Source organism: Penicillium cataractarum, assembly GCF_028827025.1.
Source record: "Penicillium cataractarum strain IBT 29864 chromosome Unknown utg000002l, whole genome shotgun sequence".
Classification (NCBI taxonomy): domain Eukaryota; kingdom Fungi; phylum Ascomycota; class Eurotiomycetes; order Eurotiales; family Aspergillaceae; genus Penicillium; species Penicillium cataractarum.
The window spans coordinates 5022267-5038175 of NW_026622738.1; the positions used below are offsets into that span (position 1 = coordinate 5022267).

Sequence of the window (15909 nt, forward strand, 5' to 3'; positions counted from 1 at the left end):
GCCCGCTTTGGAGGGCGGTGAGGCATGTGACGTGGAGAAAGCTTCCTTGGGCCGAGTTTAGAGAATTGAATAGTACAAAGTAGAGGAGATTATGATGTTTGAATGTGGTTGGATTCTTCTATTAGGTGCTGTTTTGTGGTTGGTTAATGACTCTATAGAATTTCCATTTTTTTTTTCTTTTAGTGCTGGGGTAAGGCGACCGTTAGTGTCGTGGCTGGCCACTAGGGTCTGACGTTTTGAATAGGTTGCCTATATAAACCAACTAATATAAACATATACTAAAAGACTATCTAGTAAGAGTATTCATTGAAATCTAAATAGACTTATATACCTTTTTCTATATCTATAATTAATCTTAATATTACTAGTGAGCTAACCAGCTGTGAGTGGCTGCAAGAGAAAGCAGCAAGTAGATCACCACCACCACCACACCGTCAGCCAACGCTCTTCATATGTCTTGCACCCGCCAGAACTCTCTTTGATCATAAACCCTTCTTGAAAACTAAGAGAGATTCCAAGTATCTGATAACTCTCTTCAAATCATCATATTTCACTTTTCAAATCTCTCTCACTTATTCCCCCCTTCGACCATTGTCCTTGTCAAGAGGGAAACAAAATCACTGCCGAGTCTCCACGGGCTCCGCCACCGCTAGCTTTCGGACCCTCTCTCATTCTGCTGGTCCAGAAGAAATTCCTCCCGACAAACACGACTACTCCGTCCTGCTCCCGTTCTGACCTCCCTCACTTTCTTCCCCCCATTAAAACACTCTCTCCCTTCATTCCGACCAGGCGCCTTCCGGCTGGACGGGAGGGTCCCCTTCGCCATGGAAAACGTGAGTTGCCGTTGTGTCCTTTGCCCGTGCCGACCGTGCCCCTCGCGTGTGTCGTCATTGCAGATCTAACCGTGCTCTCAACAACCCAGCTCGCGGAGAACGATATGCTGGTCGACGACTATGAGCAATATTCCAATGAGAAGACCGATGTCGTCGTTGTCTCCCGCTCGGGCTCCGATGAGCCCGAGCCTACGCTGTCCGCCGCTGACCGTACGTTGCTTTCATGTCTTCATTCCGAGTCTACCTCTTTTCTCTCTGCCCTGCCTGCCCTCCCTGGCCGACCTCAAAGCGAGAACGAAGCCGGCATGAGAAACCTGAGAGAAATCAATCTCATCCGACCGAAAGAGCTTTGGGATCGCTCAGCTGGGAGGGTTGCGGAATAAATTGCATTCTGGGGCTACGATGTTGGAGAAGATGGCTGACCGAGGTCTGCAACCTTGTCTTAGATACGGCAATGATGGCGCGAGTCCTCCCCAAGAACCCTGACCTTGAGACCCTAGAAGAGGTGTACAACACATGGCACATCGAGAACTGGAGGAAGATGGATAGAAAGTCACACGGTCCGATCTTCAAGTGCGGCGGGTCGTCTTGGTGGGTACCAGTTCTCCTCCCGGATCGCTCGAAGAAGGAAAAAAAGATGGGCACATTTCTGATCCAAGATTAGGCGCATTCTCTTCTTCCCATACGGAAACAACTCGGAGCACGCTTCGCTCTACCTTGAACATGCAGAGGAAGGCGAGCAGCCAGAGAACTGGTATGCCTGTGTACAATTTGCACTGGTTCTGTCGAATGTGAAGGATCCCTCAATTTACTTCTCCCATGGTAAGGTTATACTTTGGTCTGGTGCCATTGGGTGAAATCGGATAGACTAACCGCTGAAAACTAGTTGCAACCCATCGATTCACTGCTGATGAGGGCGACTGGGGTTTCACTCGATTCTATGACCTCCGGAGTCTGTTCAACGAAGCGTGGAAGGACAAGAATGTTCCGCTCGTCCAGGATGAGGAGGCTAATGTGACTGCCTATGTCCGCGTGGTCAAGGATCCTACCGGTGTTCTCTGGCACAGCTTCCAGAAGTCAGTTACGCTCGCAATGAGGCTTTTGACGAGATTTTTCGAGCTAACAGTGTTTCCAGCTACGACTCCAAGAAGGAGACCGGCATGGTGGGCCTTCGCAACCAGGGTGCTACTTGCTACCTCAACTCCCTTCTCCAATCTCTATATTTCACCAATGCTTTCCGCAAGGTACGTTTCTTGTAGATACTGAAAATTCCCCTAAGATGTCTATGTTCATTCTGACTGTCTTCCTAGGCTGTATACGATATCCCTACAGAGCAGGATGCTTCTCGCGAGAACAGTGCTTGGACCCTGCAAAGACTATTCTACAATCTTCAGACAATGGAAAAGGCAGTGGCAACAACTGAACTGACCGGCTCCTTTGGCTGGGATTCGAGACAGGCCTTTGAGCAGCAAGACGTCCAAGAGCTGTCGCGAAAGCTGATGGAGCGCTTGGAGGAGAAGATGAAGGGCACCGTTACTGAAAAGGCCCTGCCTGAGTTGTTCGTCGGAAAGACCAAAACTTATATCTCTTGCATTAATGTCGATTACGAGTCCTCTCGTATTGAAGATTTCTGGGATATCCAGTTGAACGTTCGGGGAAACAAGACTCTGGATGACAGCTTCCGGGACTACATCCAGGTTGAGACGCTGGAAGGCGAGAACAAGTATGATGCAGGTGCTCCATACGGGCTCCAGGATGCCAAGAAGGGTGTCATCTTTGAAAGCTTCCCACCCGTCCTGCATCTTCACTTGAAACGGTTTGAATACGACCTTAATGCCCTGACGATGATGAAGGTCAATGACCGCCATGTCTTCCCGATGGAGTTTGATGCCGCCCCTTACCTTTCCGCCAATGCTGATAAGTCGGAGTCCTGGGTCTACGAGCTGCATGGTGTGCTCGTCCACAGCGGTAGCCTCGATGCGGGCCACTACTATGCATTCTTGAAGCCGACCAAGGATGGCCACTGGTACCGCTTCGACGATGACCGGGTCAACCGTGCTACCGAGAAGGAGGTTCTGGAAGAAAACTATGGAGGAGAGTACGAATTCGCCAACGGAACAACCGGTGTTCGTCAGCCCTACACGCATAGGTACTCCACCAAGCGGTCCATGAATGCCTACATGTTGGTTTATGTTCGGAAGACCCGATCGGACAACGTCCTTCTCCCCATCACCGACGAAGCTGTTCCCTCTCACATTGGTAAGAACGAAATGACTCAAGGACTCCAAACCAGCGTCGCTAACTTTTGACTCTAGCACAGCGTGTCGCCGAGGATCGAGCGGAAATGTTGCAAAGACAAAAAGAGAAGGATACGGCTCATTTGTACATGAAACTTGGTGTTTTGACCGAAGAGACTTTCCGAAACCACCACGGCTTCGATCTGACCAGCCTGGATCTTCCAATGGAAGACCCTGGTCTGCCGGATATATACCGGATTCTTCGCACTAAGAAACTTGGCGAGATTGCACAGGATATCGCCGACGAGCGCGGTATCGATGTAGACTCTATCCGGTTCTGGACGATGGTTAGCCGTCAAAACAAGACGACCCGCCCCGACCAGGTCCTCACCAACATGGAAATGACGGTCGAGGAAGCTCGCATCAAGTACGGGCCCCGCAGCCCCGCCCGCAAGGACCCCCGCAAGGAAGACCCTCTTTTCCAACTGTGGATGGATGTGTCGCCTCTAGACCCTAATGGGAAGCCCGAAGAATGGCCTTCTGATGATTTCGTCTTGATTTTCCTGAAGAACTTCGACGTGAACACCCAAACCTTGTCCGGTATTGCCCCCATCCATGTTCGCAAGAACCAAAGGGTGCAAGATTTGGCGCCCACCATTCTTTCAAAGATGAATTGGCCTGCCGGGACGGACTTTATGCTGTTTGAGGAGATCAAGCACGATATGATCGATGTGATGAAGCCCAAGCAGACCTTCCAACAGTCGGAGATTCAGGATGGCGATATCATCACTTTCCAGCGAACCGTGAAGGACTCGGAGCTTCCGTCGACGGCTCTTTACACTGATGCCAGGCAATACTACGATTACCTTCTCAACCGCATAGTCGTCGAGTTTCGCCCTCTGAAGGGGGATGATCGTGATGGGTTCACCCTGGGGCTTAGCCGCAAGACGACCTATGACCAGTGGACGAAGAAGGTGGCCGAACATTTGAACGTGGAGCCTACTCACATTCGGTTTGCGCCCGTTATGGTCACCGGCGGCGGGGCCAAGGCTTTCCTTAAGCGGACCACTACCGCTACCCTGGCTCAAACCCTCAATGGCCAATATGGTGCATATGGGGGGTACACCGCGCATCGGTCCGATGCTTTGTTCTATGAGGTATTGGACATGAGTTTAAGTGACTACGAGAGCAAGAAGACTTTCAAGGTGACTTTGCTGCCGGAGGGCATTACGAAAGAGGTAAGTCAGTCAGCTCGATCTTCATGACTTGATCAACTGACAGTCTTTTTGTAGGAATTAGTAGAGGTTATGGTGTCGCGTAACGGTACCGTTGCCGACCTTCTCGGACTCTTACAGAAGAAGGCCAACCTTGATGAAAAGGCTATCCAAGAGATCCGACTTTTCGAGGCTCAAAGCGGCAAGCTCTATAAGGAGTTCAAGGAAGACACTAATGTGTCAGTCATCAATGAGTTCTCTACGCTCTATGCGGCGAGGGCACCAGCCGAGGAGCTCAATATGGAGGGCGACGATCGATTGGTTAGCGCCTTCAACTTTGACCGGGAGCCTAACCGCACTCATGGGGTTCCTTTCAAGTTTGTTGTGAAGCCGGTGAGTGCTACAGCCGTCAATCCTTTGATTGTTTAGTTACAAGATGACTAACTATCTAGCAGGGTGAGATTTTTAAGGAGACCAAGGAGCGTCTTTCCAAGCGCACCGGTCTCAAGGGCAAGCCGTTTGAGAAGACTAAGTTTGCCGTCGTCGCCCGTGCGTCGTTCACGGCCCCCAAGTATCTTGAAGATGGTAAGCATACCCAACCCAAATCCGTGTCTGGGCTTGTTAGCGAGTGCAGTTGCTGACCATGATTCTAGATGACATTCTCGCTGATGTGATCGGTCCTGATGACTACCTGGGTCTTGACCATCCTAGCAAGAGTCGCGGATTATGGGCTAAGAGCGAGAGCTTCTTCATTCGATAAAGTCATTTCCGGGGGGCGTTTTTGCGGGCGGGCTCGAAGCTGCGATCCGGTACATGAGCAGTTGACAGCTTGATGCGATAATTATGTTTCTTTTTTTTCCTTCTCTTCCAATTTTAAATTTCTTGTTTTCCCCCTTCTATTTCTATCAAGTCCACGTATATCCCATAAAGTATAAAGAGTAGAGAGTGAGAACCAATCAAGTTTATGAGACCGGTTGTTTGGGTGCAAACGGAACAAACACCGACTCTCCAGGCTGGCCAGAACTCCTGACACGCGATTCCCCGAGACCCTGCGATCTTCCCCGTCAACCATATCTCCATCCTCCAGGCATTATGCGGTTCGCTCTCCTCGCCGGCCTGGCCTCCTTGGTCTCCTCCGTCAGTGCTACTGCTCTGACGTATAGGCTCGAGGCCAACGAGAAGGCATGCTTCTACACCAACGTTGAGCAGTCTAACGCCAAGGTGGCATTCTACTTTGCGGTCAGTACTTTGTCAAAGTTGTCTTTTTCCAATTGCTAGAGACATCTATCCGCTCTGCAATGTTAGACCGATCGGCAGTAACTAACATTGCGTGTTTGTGTAGGTCCAATCCGGTGGTTCCTTCGATGTTGATTACACCGTCACCGCACCCGGCGGCAAGATCGTGATGGATGGCACAAAGGAACGCCAGGGCGACTTTGTTTTCACGGCGCAGAGCATCGGCGAGTACTCATTCTGCTTCAACAATGAGATGTCCACGTTTGCCGAGAAGATGGTCGATTTCGAGATTGCCGTACGTTGTTTACCCTCCCCGCAGAAGCATATCCGAGCGTCAACATGTTCTCTACACTCCCCCCAATTCCGTCCTAATTCATCACTCAATTGGTTTGAAATCTTACTAAATCCCACTTTTCCAGGTCGAGAACGAGCAGCGCGCCCAACTCCCCTCCCGCCAGGGTGCCAGCCCCGAGCAAACCACCAACCTCGAAGAGTCCATCTACAAGCTCTCCGCACAGCTATCCACCATCTCCCGTAACCAGAAGTACTTCCGTACTCGCGAGAACCGCAACTTCAGCACTGTCCGCAGCACCGAGCGTCGGATTTTCAACTTCAGTGTGATTGAGAGCTTGATGATGGTTTCTATGGCTGCTTTGCAGGTGTTTGTGGTGCGCTTCTTCTTCCAGGGCGCACGGAAGGGTACGTTTTTCTACTTTGGGGGATACTGACTATATTCTGTTTCTTCTGATTATCTGATTGGACTCGATACTAACGTCTTTACTAGGTTACGTGTGATGAGCATGAAGTCAATAATATGATGCATTTACTTTTTTCTCTCTTGGAGCAAAATCCCCCTGGCGTGTCTTTTGTTCTAGTGTATCCACCTTTCATGCTATAATAGGCTACCTACTAGAAACATTCATCTTTCAATTGAACCGAAAACAGGTTTTTTGCATGACATACATTGGTCCCCTCTTCTGATTATCTTTTCTGCGGGTAGAGTCTTATGCTGATGACTCAAGCTGGGGTAGGTTAAGACTATACCGCAGTCTAATGGGGAGAGGGTGGACTAGTGATATATGCGGCTACATAGCAAAGACATCGAAAACCTGATGCTCTGGTCATCATCGTGGGAGGTCCAGGCCGGACGGCGATGCACAGCCGAGGCCCTAGCGATGGCCAGGGTCACTTTTCGCCGACGGACTGTTCGCACGACGACCGAGTTTGCCGGTCAGCATGACGAGTTCTTAGATAGTAGGTCGAGAATGAAGATACTAAATGGAGTTCCCATTGAAGTTGCGCTTGGGAGGGCTATCCATGTGTGACTAGACGTTGTGTTTCTAGACCAAAACAGGTTTCTCGAGGGTTCTGGGCCATCGCCCTTGTCGTGGCGATATGCACACAAGACCACCATGATAGCTCACTTCTATCGGGCATTAAACAATGGCCCCCGGCATGAGAATTACAGAAATATACCATCATGGCAAGGAGATGACTTGAGACTGGCCAGCGTACAGACGAAGCCGATGACTTTCATACGAGGATGGATACGTGGTACACATGACGTTCAACCACGTTAGCCGTGGTTCGACATGTTTCATCTTCATTTAGACAGAATTGTCCGATCGTTGGAATGATTTCATCTTACTCTTTCTACGGTGTTAAACATGAATCAAAGTTTATACTGACATGCTCGTATCCTCAGTCTGTCGCATGCAGCCGTTGAGCTCGGGAGGAGTGATATCATCGGCCAGGGCAGCCACCGACGAGTCGGCTGGATTGGATCGTCATATTTGCCTCCATATCTGGCATGATGGCGACAAGGTCGGCTATAGGAATAGGCGATATGTCTACTGCGGCGCAGTTAGAAGTACTCTTCTCAATACTCAGACTGTAGAATGATCTCACTGGGATGATAACCCTGCTTTCACGGGCAAGGGGATATGTGCTGGTGTCAGAGCGGCGTCTTGATGTTACTATGATTATAATCTTTTTTGGAGAATTGGATACTGGTAATACGTTCATATTCTCCACGAGTAACGGTCGGGAAGACTCCCTGTATGACGCAAGAATCCAATGTAGAATTATCTAGTGGGTGAAGCGCTTTGGCAGGGACCCGGTGGGACCGAGTTTCATTTTCTCATCACTAGTATGCGTCCCTTCAGCTTTGTATTTAGGATACTGTCAGGTCTGATACCCTCTGAAGTCCCAAAAAAGACAGCATGTACAATAGAACGGGGGTCCTACTCGACTAGTTTCCTTTGAGCTGCAACCTTGCACAACGCATCTAGTGCTAGTACTGATATCATCAGGGTATCCTTTGCTTTTTGGCTACTATCAATATGCCCAATTGGGATTATTCGCCAAATAACCTTTAGTTTACCTTTTTGGGAAGCTCGTTCTAATGACATTAACAGAATTGGTCGATAAGACTACAGTGGTGATCACAGGGTTCATTGTCGATGTTATAGCGAATGACGCTCGATCCATCAATTAGCCTTCTGCTCGAGAGTTTCTGCAAACATTCATATCCCACGTCGCATTATCGCCTTCATTGAGGACAGGGGCAGACGACAAACATTATAACCCTACGCCTCCCAAGGAACAGAAAGAAAAATTGAAGGAGACAGTTTCCGAGAACCTATCTGATAGGAACAATGACCCCATTCTGCAAGTGGAGAGCTACGGGAGTGGAGATTGTAGGAAGAGGGTACTCCCCGTGCGCACGAAATGATACTTTCCGAGTCTATCCACTTCTTTTGCCTCCCCCGCTATGGTAGGTTTAACAAATGGTCGATCATTCGGAATCTACTGCACTATTAGAGCTCTTGGCAAGCCAGGGCTCTTGACTGGCCGTAATGATATTCTGCTCTGCTTAGATCCAGCCTCTTTGAGCGCAGTACTGTGCTCTGTAGTTCGTGAGAGAGCTTGAGTGGGGCTATCATTCCATGAAATTCTTTTCGCGGCATGATTATTTTTCCATTTGTGGTATACATCATGCAAGGTGGGAGGTTGGTTCTAGGACTGGATGGAAATCGCCACATCGTGAGGTATACTCGGAGCGTTTGGCATCTGTATATATCTGACCTACGTTGGTACTGATTTGATTGATATGGCATACTTGGGACGTATAATTCCATTCGTGTTAGTGAGCAACTATCTATCATATCATTCAAGGTCAAATTGTTCTTGTAGTTAAACCAATTCAATCACATGGCTGGTTATTGTGAATATACAGTCTCGACAACAGTCTCGAGTATTCAAATCACCCGTTCAGGGCTTCTGACGTCAGGTGCCTTTCATGCCTCAGGTGTCCCTATGAGGCAACCCGTGGAGGAGGAAACAAGAGGGAAAGACAGCATCCAATCAAAGATCTTATGACGGTGTTCCCATATCCACTGTGGCCATTTTGCTAATTCAATTTTGGGCGATCGGTCTGGTCGATCGGTGCACCGTCAGGAGTAGCAGGAGCTGCTGGGATGGGCTGGAAACTAGGGTGGTAGTATATAGGCGCCATTTCTGACATGATAGTTCGTCTGTTACAATGTAGTTCACGCCTATCACGCCTCTAAAAGTCTAGGACGATCTCGTCAAGGTCGTTGGCTGGCTGAATCACAAGACCAGCAATAGTAGGAATAATAATCACAGTTAAAGCAGAAGGCCAGATCGAAGCGCGGATCGCCCCGACCTTTGGGGGGATGACGTTATGGTGTTCAGCCCGACTCCACTCGAGCCTCAGCTCCTCGACCTTTGCCGCAATACGGAATACTGCAGAGAATGGCTGTCGAGGGAATGAGACAGTACTTTCCAATAATTGTGATTGATCTGTGAACTTGCAGAACTAAAAAGAAACAGATCGATGGGCATATATCGCCGGGGACATGCCATGGGACGTCAGGAAGCTGATCATCGGCCCCATTCTCAAGCCAACGATGGATCCAGGCCCTCCAATTGACCCTCGTTGGATTTCATTTCTTTTCTCCCCGCCTGGTATTTTCTAACATTATCATTCTGAAACTATCCAGCAGTGGAATCAGTGGAATCCTTCCCGTGAAACTAGCGTGGATTGACTGTGGCTGTAGCTCTCCACCGGGTACATCCACCTCGCATTTCCGCTGCCATTCAACACGCTCTGGAGTCTGTCCCGCTGCAGTAGCCAAAACGCAAAGACGACAAGGGAGGCTCGATGTTCAAGGTTATGGCCTGTCCTGCGCCATTATGATTCGGTCCAGAGACGTCAGAGGAAGATCTGCAGGGGATGGTCAACTTCCGTCTGCCGATCTCAGCTCAACTGGTCCATTCGGTCCATCTGGCCCATTCGCGCATTCCCAAGTGACCTCATCGAGAGGAGGTGGTGGTCCATTCGCGTGTGGTCCGTAACGAGCGGCCGTTCCCCTCCTCATAGAGATGTGGAGGTGGATTATGCCATGATGATAATCATCTCCACTTGCCCCCTAACCATGAGCGACAGTGCCGCAGCGGCAACGGAACGTCTATCGCGAGCCGGTGGGGACTGTCGAAGCGTGAAGGAGGGTAAGGCCGCAGTTGCTTATGATGTCGTCTAGCCTTAGCCTCACACGAAGGAAATCCATACATCCACTTCTACTATATTCCCCCCTCTTCTTCAGCCAATGATGTCACTGCACCTGGGTCCAGTAACTAATGAATTCTGTCTTTGAACGTCGCCCATGGACCGTCTCAGGAGATGATGGAACCTATAACCTTTATACTCATGGACCTATCAGCAACGGCCCCGAGCGGACGTTCTTTTGCCATTCTCGATCATCCGCAGTGATCTCATTCGTCTTATACAGTCACGGTTCTATTATATATATGCCTCGAATCTAAATCATATTTCCAAACCATATGTCCACAGGTCTCCCCCGCGTACATGCCCTAAACCCTGTGATTGCCGCCCCATCGCCCGATTGACTCCTTTAACGCTGGGCCCCATCGCACCCGCAGCACAATATTCTCTCCCACACTAGAAATAACCTACATCATTCTTCAACTTTGGTTCTGTTTCTTCCATAGCCGATTGAAACAGGTCTACACTTCCAAAGGTACGCTATTCATGAACCTCTCCTCTGCCAAGCTTCCTTGCCCTTTACTACTTAGAACGTGCCTCCGCCTTTCCCCATTTTTTCCTACCCATCCTCAACTACATCCCAACTTCCAAAGCGATATCACCATCATGATTTGCTAAAGCCTTGAGCTATCGACTTGTTTCACAATTACCTACCCCTCGATCAACACCTATCTAACGGATACCCACCTAGGCTTTCAGTCTACTCACATCGTCACCTCCAGACATTTCCCACCATAACTGGAGGCCACAAAATGCATCAGCATTCGGATAACATTCGAAGCATGTTCCCTCACGAGTCAGGAGGGACTGGTCCCTCTCATGGGAACCATGTCGAGACCCAACGGTCTACGGATCCTCGAATCACCCTCGAGGACTATAACCGTACCATGTTGGAGTATACGCAGCGTCAAATGTCCTCCTTTGTCGACCTTGATGACAGCAACAGCCATAGCGGCTCCAGCAGCCGTAGTAGCCAAAGCAGCGGTAACAGTGATCGCAGTGGCACCTCGAGCAATGGTGTCCTTGCCCATCAAGCCAATGGCGCTCCACCTACCTCAGCCGGTGCTGCTGCTGCCACTCGCCATGCAGCTCACCAGCAACCTAGCCAGAAGCCCATGCGAAGCCCCAACGACGCCAAGACGTCTCGATATTAGACTGCTAGCCTATCTGGAGGTATGTTGACCCTGACATCGTCTTATGTCTACCAAAGATATATTGCTAACACTTGAAAGTAGCGGTCTCTTCTTATGATACAACCGTTATGATGCCTTGACTACACCCATCTGGAGTTCCATGGTGCAACATGACGAGATTTCATCAGAAACACGTTCCCTCCCGCTCATGTTCGCCCGGAGGCGGAGTTTTCTTCTTTTTGACGGAGTTCGATGAGCCGCGCGAGAATGCGCAGTTCATGCTTTCCTAGCGGTATAGCGTTTTCAAGCCTTGCATTTCTTTGTGTCCCCGACGAGAGTCGAGTCACTATGAAGTGGTCATTCCTTTTCCACACTCTCACCCCACAATGTCCCCGTCTGCTTTTACCGTCATGGACATCTTACTTTGCAAAGCCCTTCTCACAAGGAACATTGATCGAGTTGCAATGGCGAACCTTGTCAACAGCGAACCTATCTCTGCCTTGACCTATCCCCTCCCCATCCACAATGATATCAGAAAACCGCTGCAAAAAAAGGTAAGACCCAATATGGATCTTACCCTGATGCCCCCGTGTTCCCCTTCTTTTCTCCACGCTCGTTTTATTACTCTTTTTCAGAATCCTGTGGCTGGCTCGGCGTTCGTTTCTGGACATAGAGCAGTCTACAAATGATGTTCCATTCGCACGGTCTATCTCCGTCCTCTTCCACTTCTACGGCCCCAACAGCCGGTGTATCATTGTTGCTTTATTCTGAACCCTGCCATTCCCTCTGTGAGGGGACATACAGGCTGTACATTATTTCCCTGCGATTCCTTTGAGCGAGCGAGCGACGATGTTTTCCCACCCTCCCCATCCCTTTATGGGATGATTGCTTATGTTTTGTTTTGCCATGGATGTACCCATGTGATGACCACTGACATCTCGACCGGAGACGCGATCTTGTCCCCTCGAGAAAACGTCTGCTCTTTACGACCACGACCCCCTGTATACCTATAACTCTTGTTACCTCCTACCCAGCATACTGGCATCACAAACTGTACACCATTCATGACCAGCTGAACCTTTTTCATTTGATACTGGAACGTCAATTTGTATTCCAAACTACCGTAGCTTGTACAGGGTCCTGCATTTCACCTCGAAATGATTGTAGATTTTCCCAACAAAAGTAAATACCGCGACAACGGTGAAAATTAGTGCCACCCAATGATCGTGTCACTCCATGAAGCTTATGAGAGACTATCCTATGATCTAACCCTAATTGCTCGATCACGTTACGCGAATCACTCGCGGACCCGATCGATCAACGATACTTAGTCTTGGCTATTACGATGAACCAATTGTGAAAAAACCGCGGCGCAAAGTTGTTCCTGCAGAGAGGAACAAGGCACGAGTGCCCCTAGTTGGCAAGGGGGCAACGAGTGGATTGACGGCTCATTCCTCCGCGGTATCCCTTGCATCCTTCGTGGATTGTGAGCTCAATTGGTTACGCTCTAGAGGTATTGCTTCGCAAAGCTCCTCGTGCACATGAAATAGAATTGTATACATGCTTAATGTCAAATAGGTAGTGACTGGATGCTACAATTGGAGCGGGAAATCTAGAATATTGACTCGGCAGTCCACAATCGGTCATCAGTTCGAGTTTATAACAGCCGACACGCGGACATGCGACGCAACACAACCCTTTAGAACCAATAAGAATAATGCAAACTCATAAATACTATTGTTTAACATTCCAACTGATTCAGAGAGCCCATCTGGCCAACGAGAACGAGGAGATGATTAATTTTTCGAGCAGATTGGAACCCCATGCCCTGGAATCCCCTGACCAAGTAACAAGGGCTTAATTGCGACTCAAGGGAGCAAAACAGTACACAACACTGCGTGGGTATCGGTAATTTCGGCCAACAAGCCCCGACAGGGCTATCTGGACTGAGCACTGCGAGGGTTGAAACGCCCAAGCACGCAAGCCTCTGGCAGCCCAAGGGTCCTTTGTTGCCTTTCGCCCATACCCAGTCGACTTACTACAACCATCGTCGACAACTAAAAAAACACGCCATTCGACACCCCAATTTCTCGCCCAGCTCTCGTCGTTCATTTAACGGGCCTTCATATACACATCACGCTCTATTACACTCTTTTGGATCCGACCACTCCATCCGAGACAATCCTTTCAAATAAAAATACTGCTTAACCAGCGACAGTCGTGTGAGGTTTAACCGCACAACACACTCTCTACAGGACCGCTTATACCTCACCCTATAAAACTACAAGTCCAGAAAACAATACATCAGATAACAGGGCAGTCACAATGCATCTCCCTACGCTCTTCTACACCCTCGCAACTATCACCATCACTGCCGCCGTCCCTGTTGCAGCGGGAAACTCAGTGGCCGCTCCTACTCCCACGCAGGCCATCGCGGCTCCGTCGCAGGCCTCTCCCGTGGCATCCCCTTTGATGACACCAGTGGGGGCGTACCAGTGCCCTGAAAAGCAGTTCAAGCGATGCTGCATGTCTCTTCAACAGACATCGCGTATGCTCATCGACAACGTTGGAAAACTCGTTCCGGCTCTTGGGGGTATTTCTGTTAGCTCGAAAGTCTCGTTCGATTGTATGTCTGCATCCATCTACTGTTCTAGCACTGGCTCGGAAGTATCAATGGAGGCCGAGAGAATAACATGCTAATAATGTTTACTCAACTTATAGGCAAGGCTATGGCTGATGACATTTCTCCGAACGCGTGTGACGCGGAGGGATATGCCCCGATGTGCTGCAATTCTGATAATGGGGTATGTCATACACCATCCTCCTACTTCATAACGAATATCTAACTCTTTTTGTTTTACAGGACTCCGGAATCAACGCCTGCAAGCCCTTCGAGGAAGTCAAGGAGAAGTACTACAAGTCCTTCGGATACAACAATGGCGATGAGACCCAGGCAGAGTATATCGAGGATGCGCTCTCATAATTGAGAAGGTTTTTTTAAGCACTGGATGCTGTGACCGTATTCTTCTGGATTACCTCTATGAATGTTGGGTTGGATGTACTTCTTCTCTCACCCTGGGGAAGGAAGTATAAGAAGGCATTGACGGTCTATTCTACTTTTTTCTTGTCCTTTCACTGGATATCACTTTGGCACGTTGTTTCATTTGTTTGACTTTTGTTTGTTATTTTGTAAATCTAGGTGACGGTAAAACTGCTACCTCGGGAAATTATCAGCTCGTAGAGCACAGAATCAGTTAATCACCTCGCCGCCCTGGGTAGCTCACCAAGCGAACATAAGTAGCTCCCTAAGTAACCTAAACGCTTACCCTAACACTTAGGGTGATCAGTCCTACGCACGTCCTGTGAGCCTGTGGTAAAACAGAAGGTCCAACTGGCCATATCACAGATTCAGAATGAGCTTGTGCAGGTTGGCAAGTGTGATATCCTGAAATGGGCGAAGCTTCTCACGACGGATGTCATTGGACATCTAGGGTTTGGCGAGTCCTTAGACATGTTGAGAAAGGGAAAGGTACGTAATAACCTGCTCGTGATGCAAATGGAGAGGGTCTCATGCCTGGGCAGAATAACCAGTACATCCGTATTCTCAAGTTAGCAATGAACGGCGCTGGCATCGCGGCTGAGATCCCCCTCGTTCGATATATCGCCCCTCTCGTACCATACAAGACCTTCCGCGATATGTTCAACACCCGTGAATATCTGATGCAGTACAGTCGACGCGCTGTGACGAACAGCCGTAAGAACAGCGAATCTGCCCATAATATCTTCTCCGGCCTAGTACACGAGTCAGCGCGGGATCAGTCACTGAGCGATGAAGAAGTTGCCATCGAAGCAGGTAACCTGATTATGGCCGGCTCCGATACAACGGCCGTGACACTGACGTATCTAATTTGGGCGGTAATGTGTCGCCCGACACTACACGCACAGTTGGAGAACGAACTCGCTAGCCTCAGTAACAACTACCAGGAGACAGATCTCGAATTGTTACCCTCTCTTAATGCCACCATAACCGAAACTTTGCGACTGTACGGCGCAGCGCCTGGCTCGCTCCCGCGATCTGTCCCAGAGGGCGGCGTGAAGCTCTCTGGCTACTATATCCCTGCCGGCATAACCGTCTCGACGCAGAGCTATTCTATTCACCGAAATGAGACCCTCTTCCCAGAACCCGAGAATTTTAATCCTTCACGATGGATCCCTGGCAATGAGAGAGTGTCAGATGAAGCCAAGGCGGCTCTATCTCCCTTTGGTGCTGGATCACGCATTTGCCTGGGTATCCATCTCTCATGGATGGAGCTACGGCTAGCGACAGCCGAGTTCTTCCGTCGATGTGGAAATGTGCGGCTGGCACCAGGTTCCACAGAAGAAAGTATGTGGCCAGAGCATTATTTTCTGATTGTGCCATCGGGGCATAAATGCGAAGTTGTGGTAGACTCGTGAACATTTGGAGGGTGTTAGCAAAGCAGAATGAATATCATCGACTGGGAGAGGGGGATTTACGATGCATGGCTTGACTGACGGTCTTTGAATAAGTAAAATTATTCTGCATTTTTGATGGTTTTGTCCGAATTCATTCTATCTAAACTTTATTTCTTCTATTTGATAGTGTTCGAGGCTAAGCAACTACGTATGATGGCAGGCGCTTGAATTGAC

General features: G+C 49.2%; 6 protein-coding genes across 6 annotated transcripts; all 6 read left to right on the forward strand.

Annotated features, from left to right (window-relative positions):
• Positions 1-824: 824 nt before the first annotated feature.
• Positions 825-5044, forward strand: N7496_003843 (ubiquitin-specific protease UBP15; the record flags this gene model as incomplete). The annotated part of the gene is made up of 11 exons (XM_056696774.1): positions 825-833; positions 923-1043; positions 1280-1424; positions 1498-1655; positions 1720-1909; positions 1969-2077; positions 2144-3092; positions 3149-4308; positions 4363-4677; positions 4740-4869; positions 4938-5044. The coding sequence occupies 11 exons, from the start codon at positions 825-827 to the stop codon at positions 5042-5044; spliced, it is 3393 nt and encodes a 1130-aa protein (XP_056558986.1).
• Positions 5045-5376: 332 nt separating this feature from the next.
• Positions 5377-6315, forward strand: N7496_003844 (p24 family protein; the record flags this gene model as incomplete). Its single annotated transcript, XM_056696775.1, has 4 exons — positions 5377-5523; positions 5627-5815; positions 5940-6219; positions 6305-6315. 4 exons carry the CDS (start codon positions 5377-5379, stop codon positions 6313-6315), a joined length of 627 nt encoding a protein of 208 aa, XP_056558987.1.
• A 4545-nt stretch (positions 6316-10860) lies between these two features.
• N7496_003845 (uncharacterized protein) lies at positions 10861-11262 on the forward strand (the record flags this gene model as incomplete). The annotated part of the gene is made up of 1 exon (XM_056696776.1): positions 10861-11262. One exon carries the CDS (start codon positions 10861-10863, stop codon positions 11260-11262), a length of 402 nt encoding a protein of 133 aa, XP_056558988.1.
• Positions 11263-11627: 365 nt separating this feature from the next.
• Positions 11628-11930, forward strand: N7496_003846 (uncharacterized protein; the record flags this gene model as incomplete). The annotated part of the gene is made up of 2 exons (XM_056696777.1): positions 11628-11795; positions 11877-11930. The coding sequence occupies 2 exons, from the start codon at positions 11628-11630 to the stop codon at positions 11928-11930; spliced, it is 222 nt and encodes a 73-aa protein (XP_056558989.1).
• A 1636-nt stretch (positions 11931-13566) lies between these two features.
• Positions 13567-14224, forward strand: N7496_003847 (uncharacterized protein; the record flags this gene model as incomplete). Its single annotated transcript, XM_056696778.1, has 3 exons — positions 13567-13867; positions 13963-14045; positions 14105-14224. The coding sequence occupies 3 exons, from the start codon at positions 13567-13569 to the stop codon at positions 14222-14224; spliced, it is 504 nt and encodes a 167-aa protein (XP_056558990.1).
• Positions 14225-14856: 632 nt separating this feature from the next.
• Positions 14857-15696, forward strand: N7496_003848 (cytochrome P450 monooxygenase; the record flags this gene model as incomplete). The annotated part of the gene is made up of 1 exon (XM_056696779.1): positions 14857-15696. The coding sequence occupies one exon, from the start codon at positions 14857-14859 to the stop codon at positions 15694-15696; it is 840 nt and encodes a 279-aa protein (XP_056558991.1).
• Positions 15697-15909: the final 213 nt, after the last annotated feature.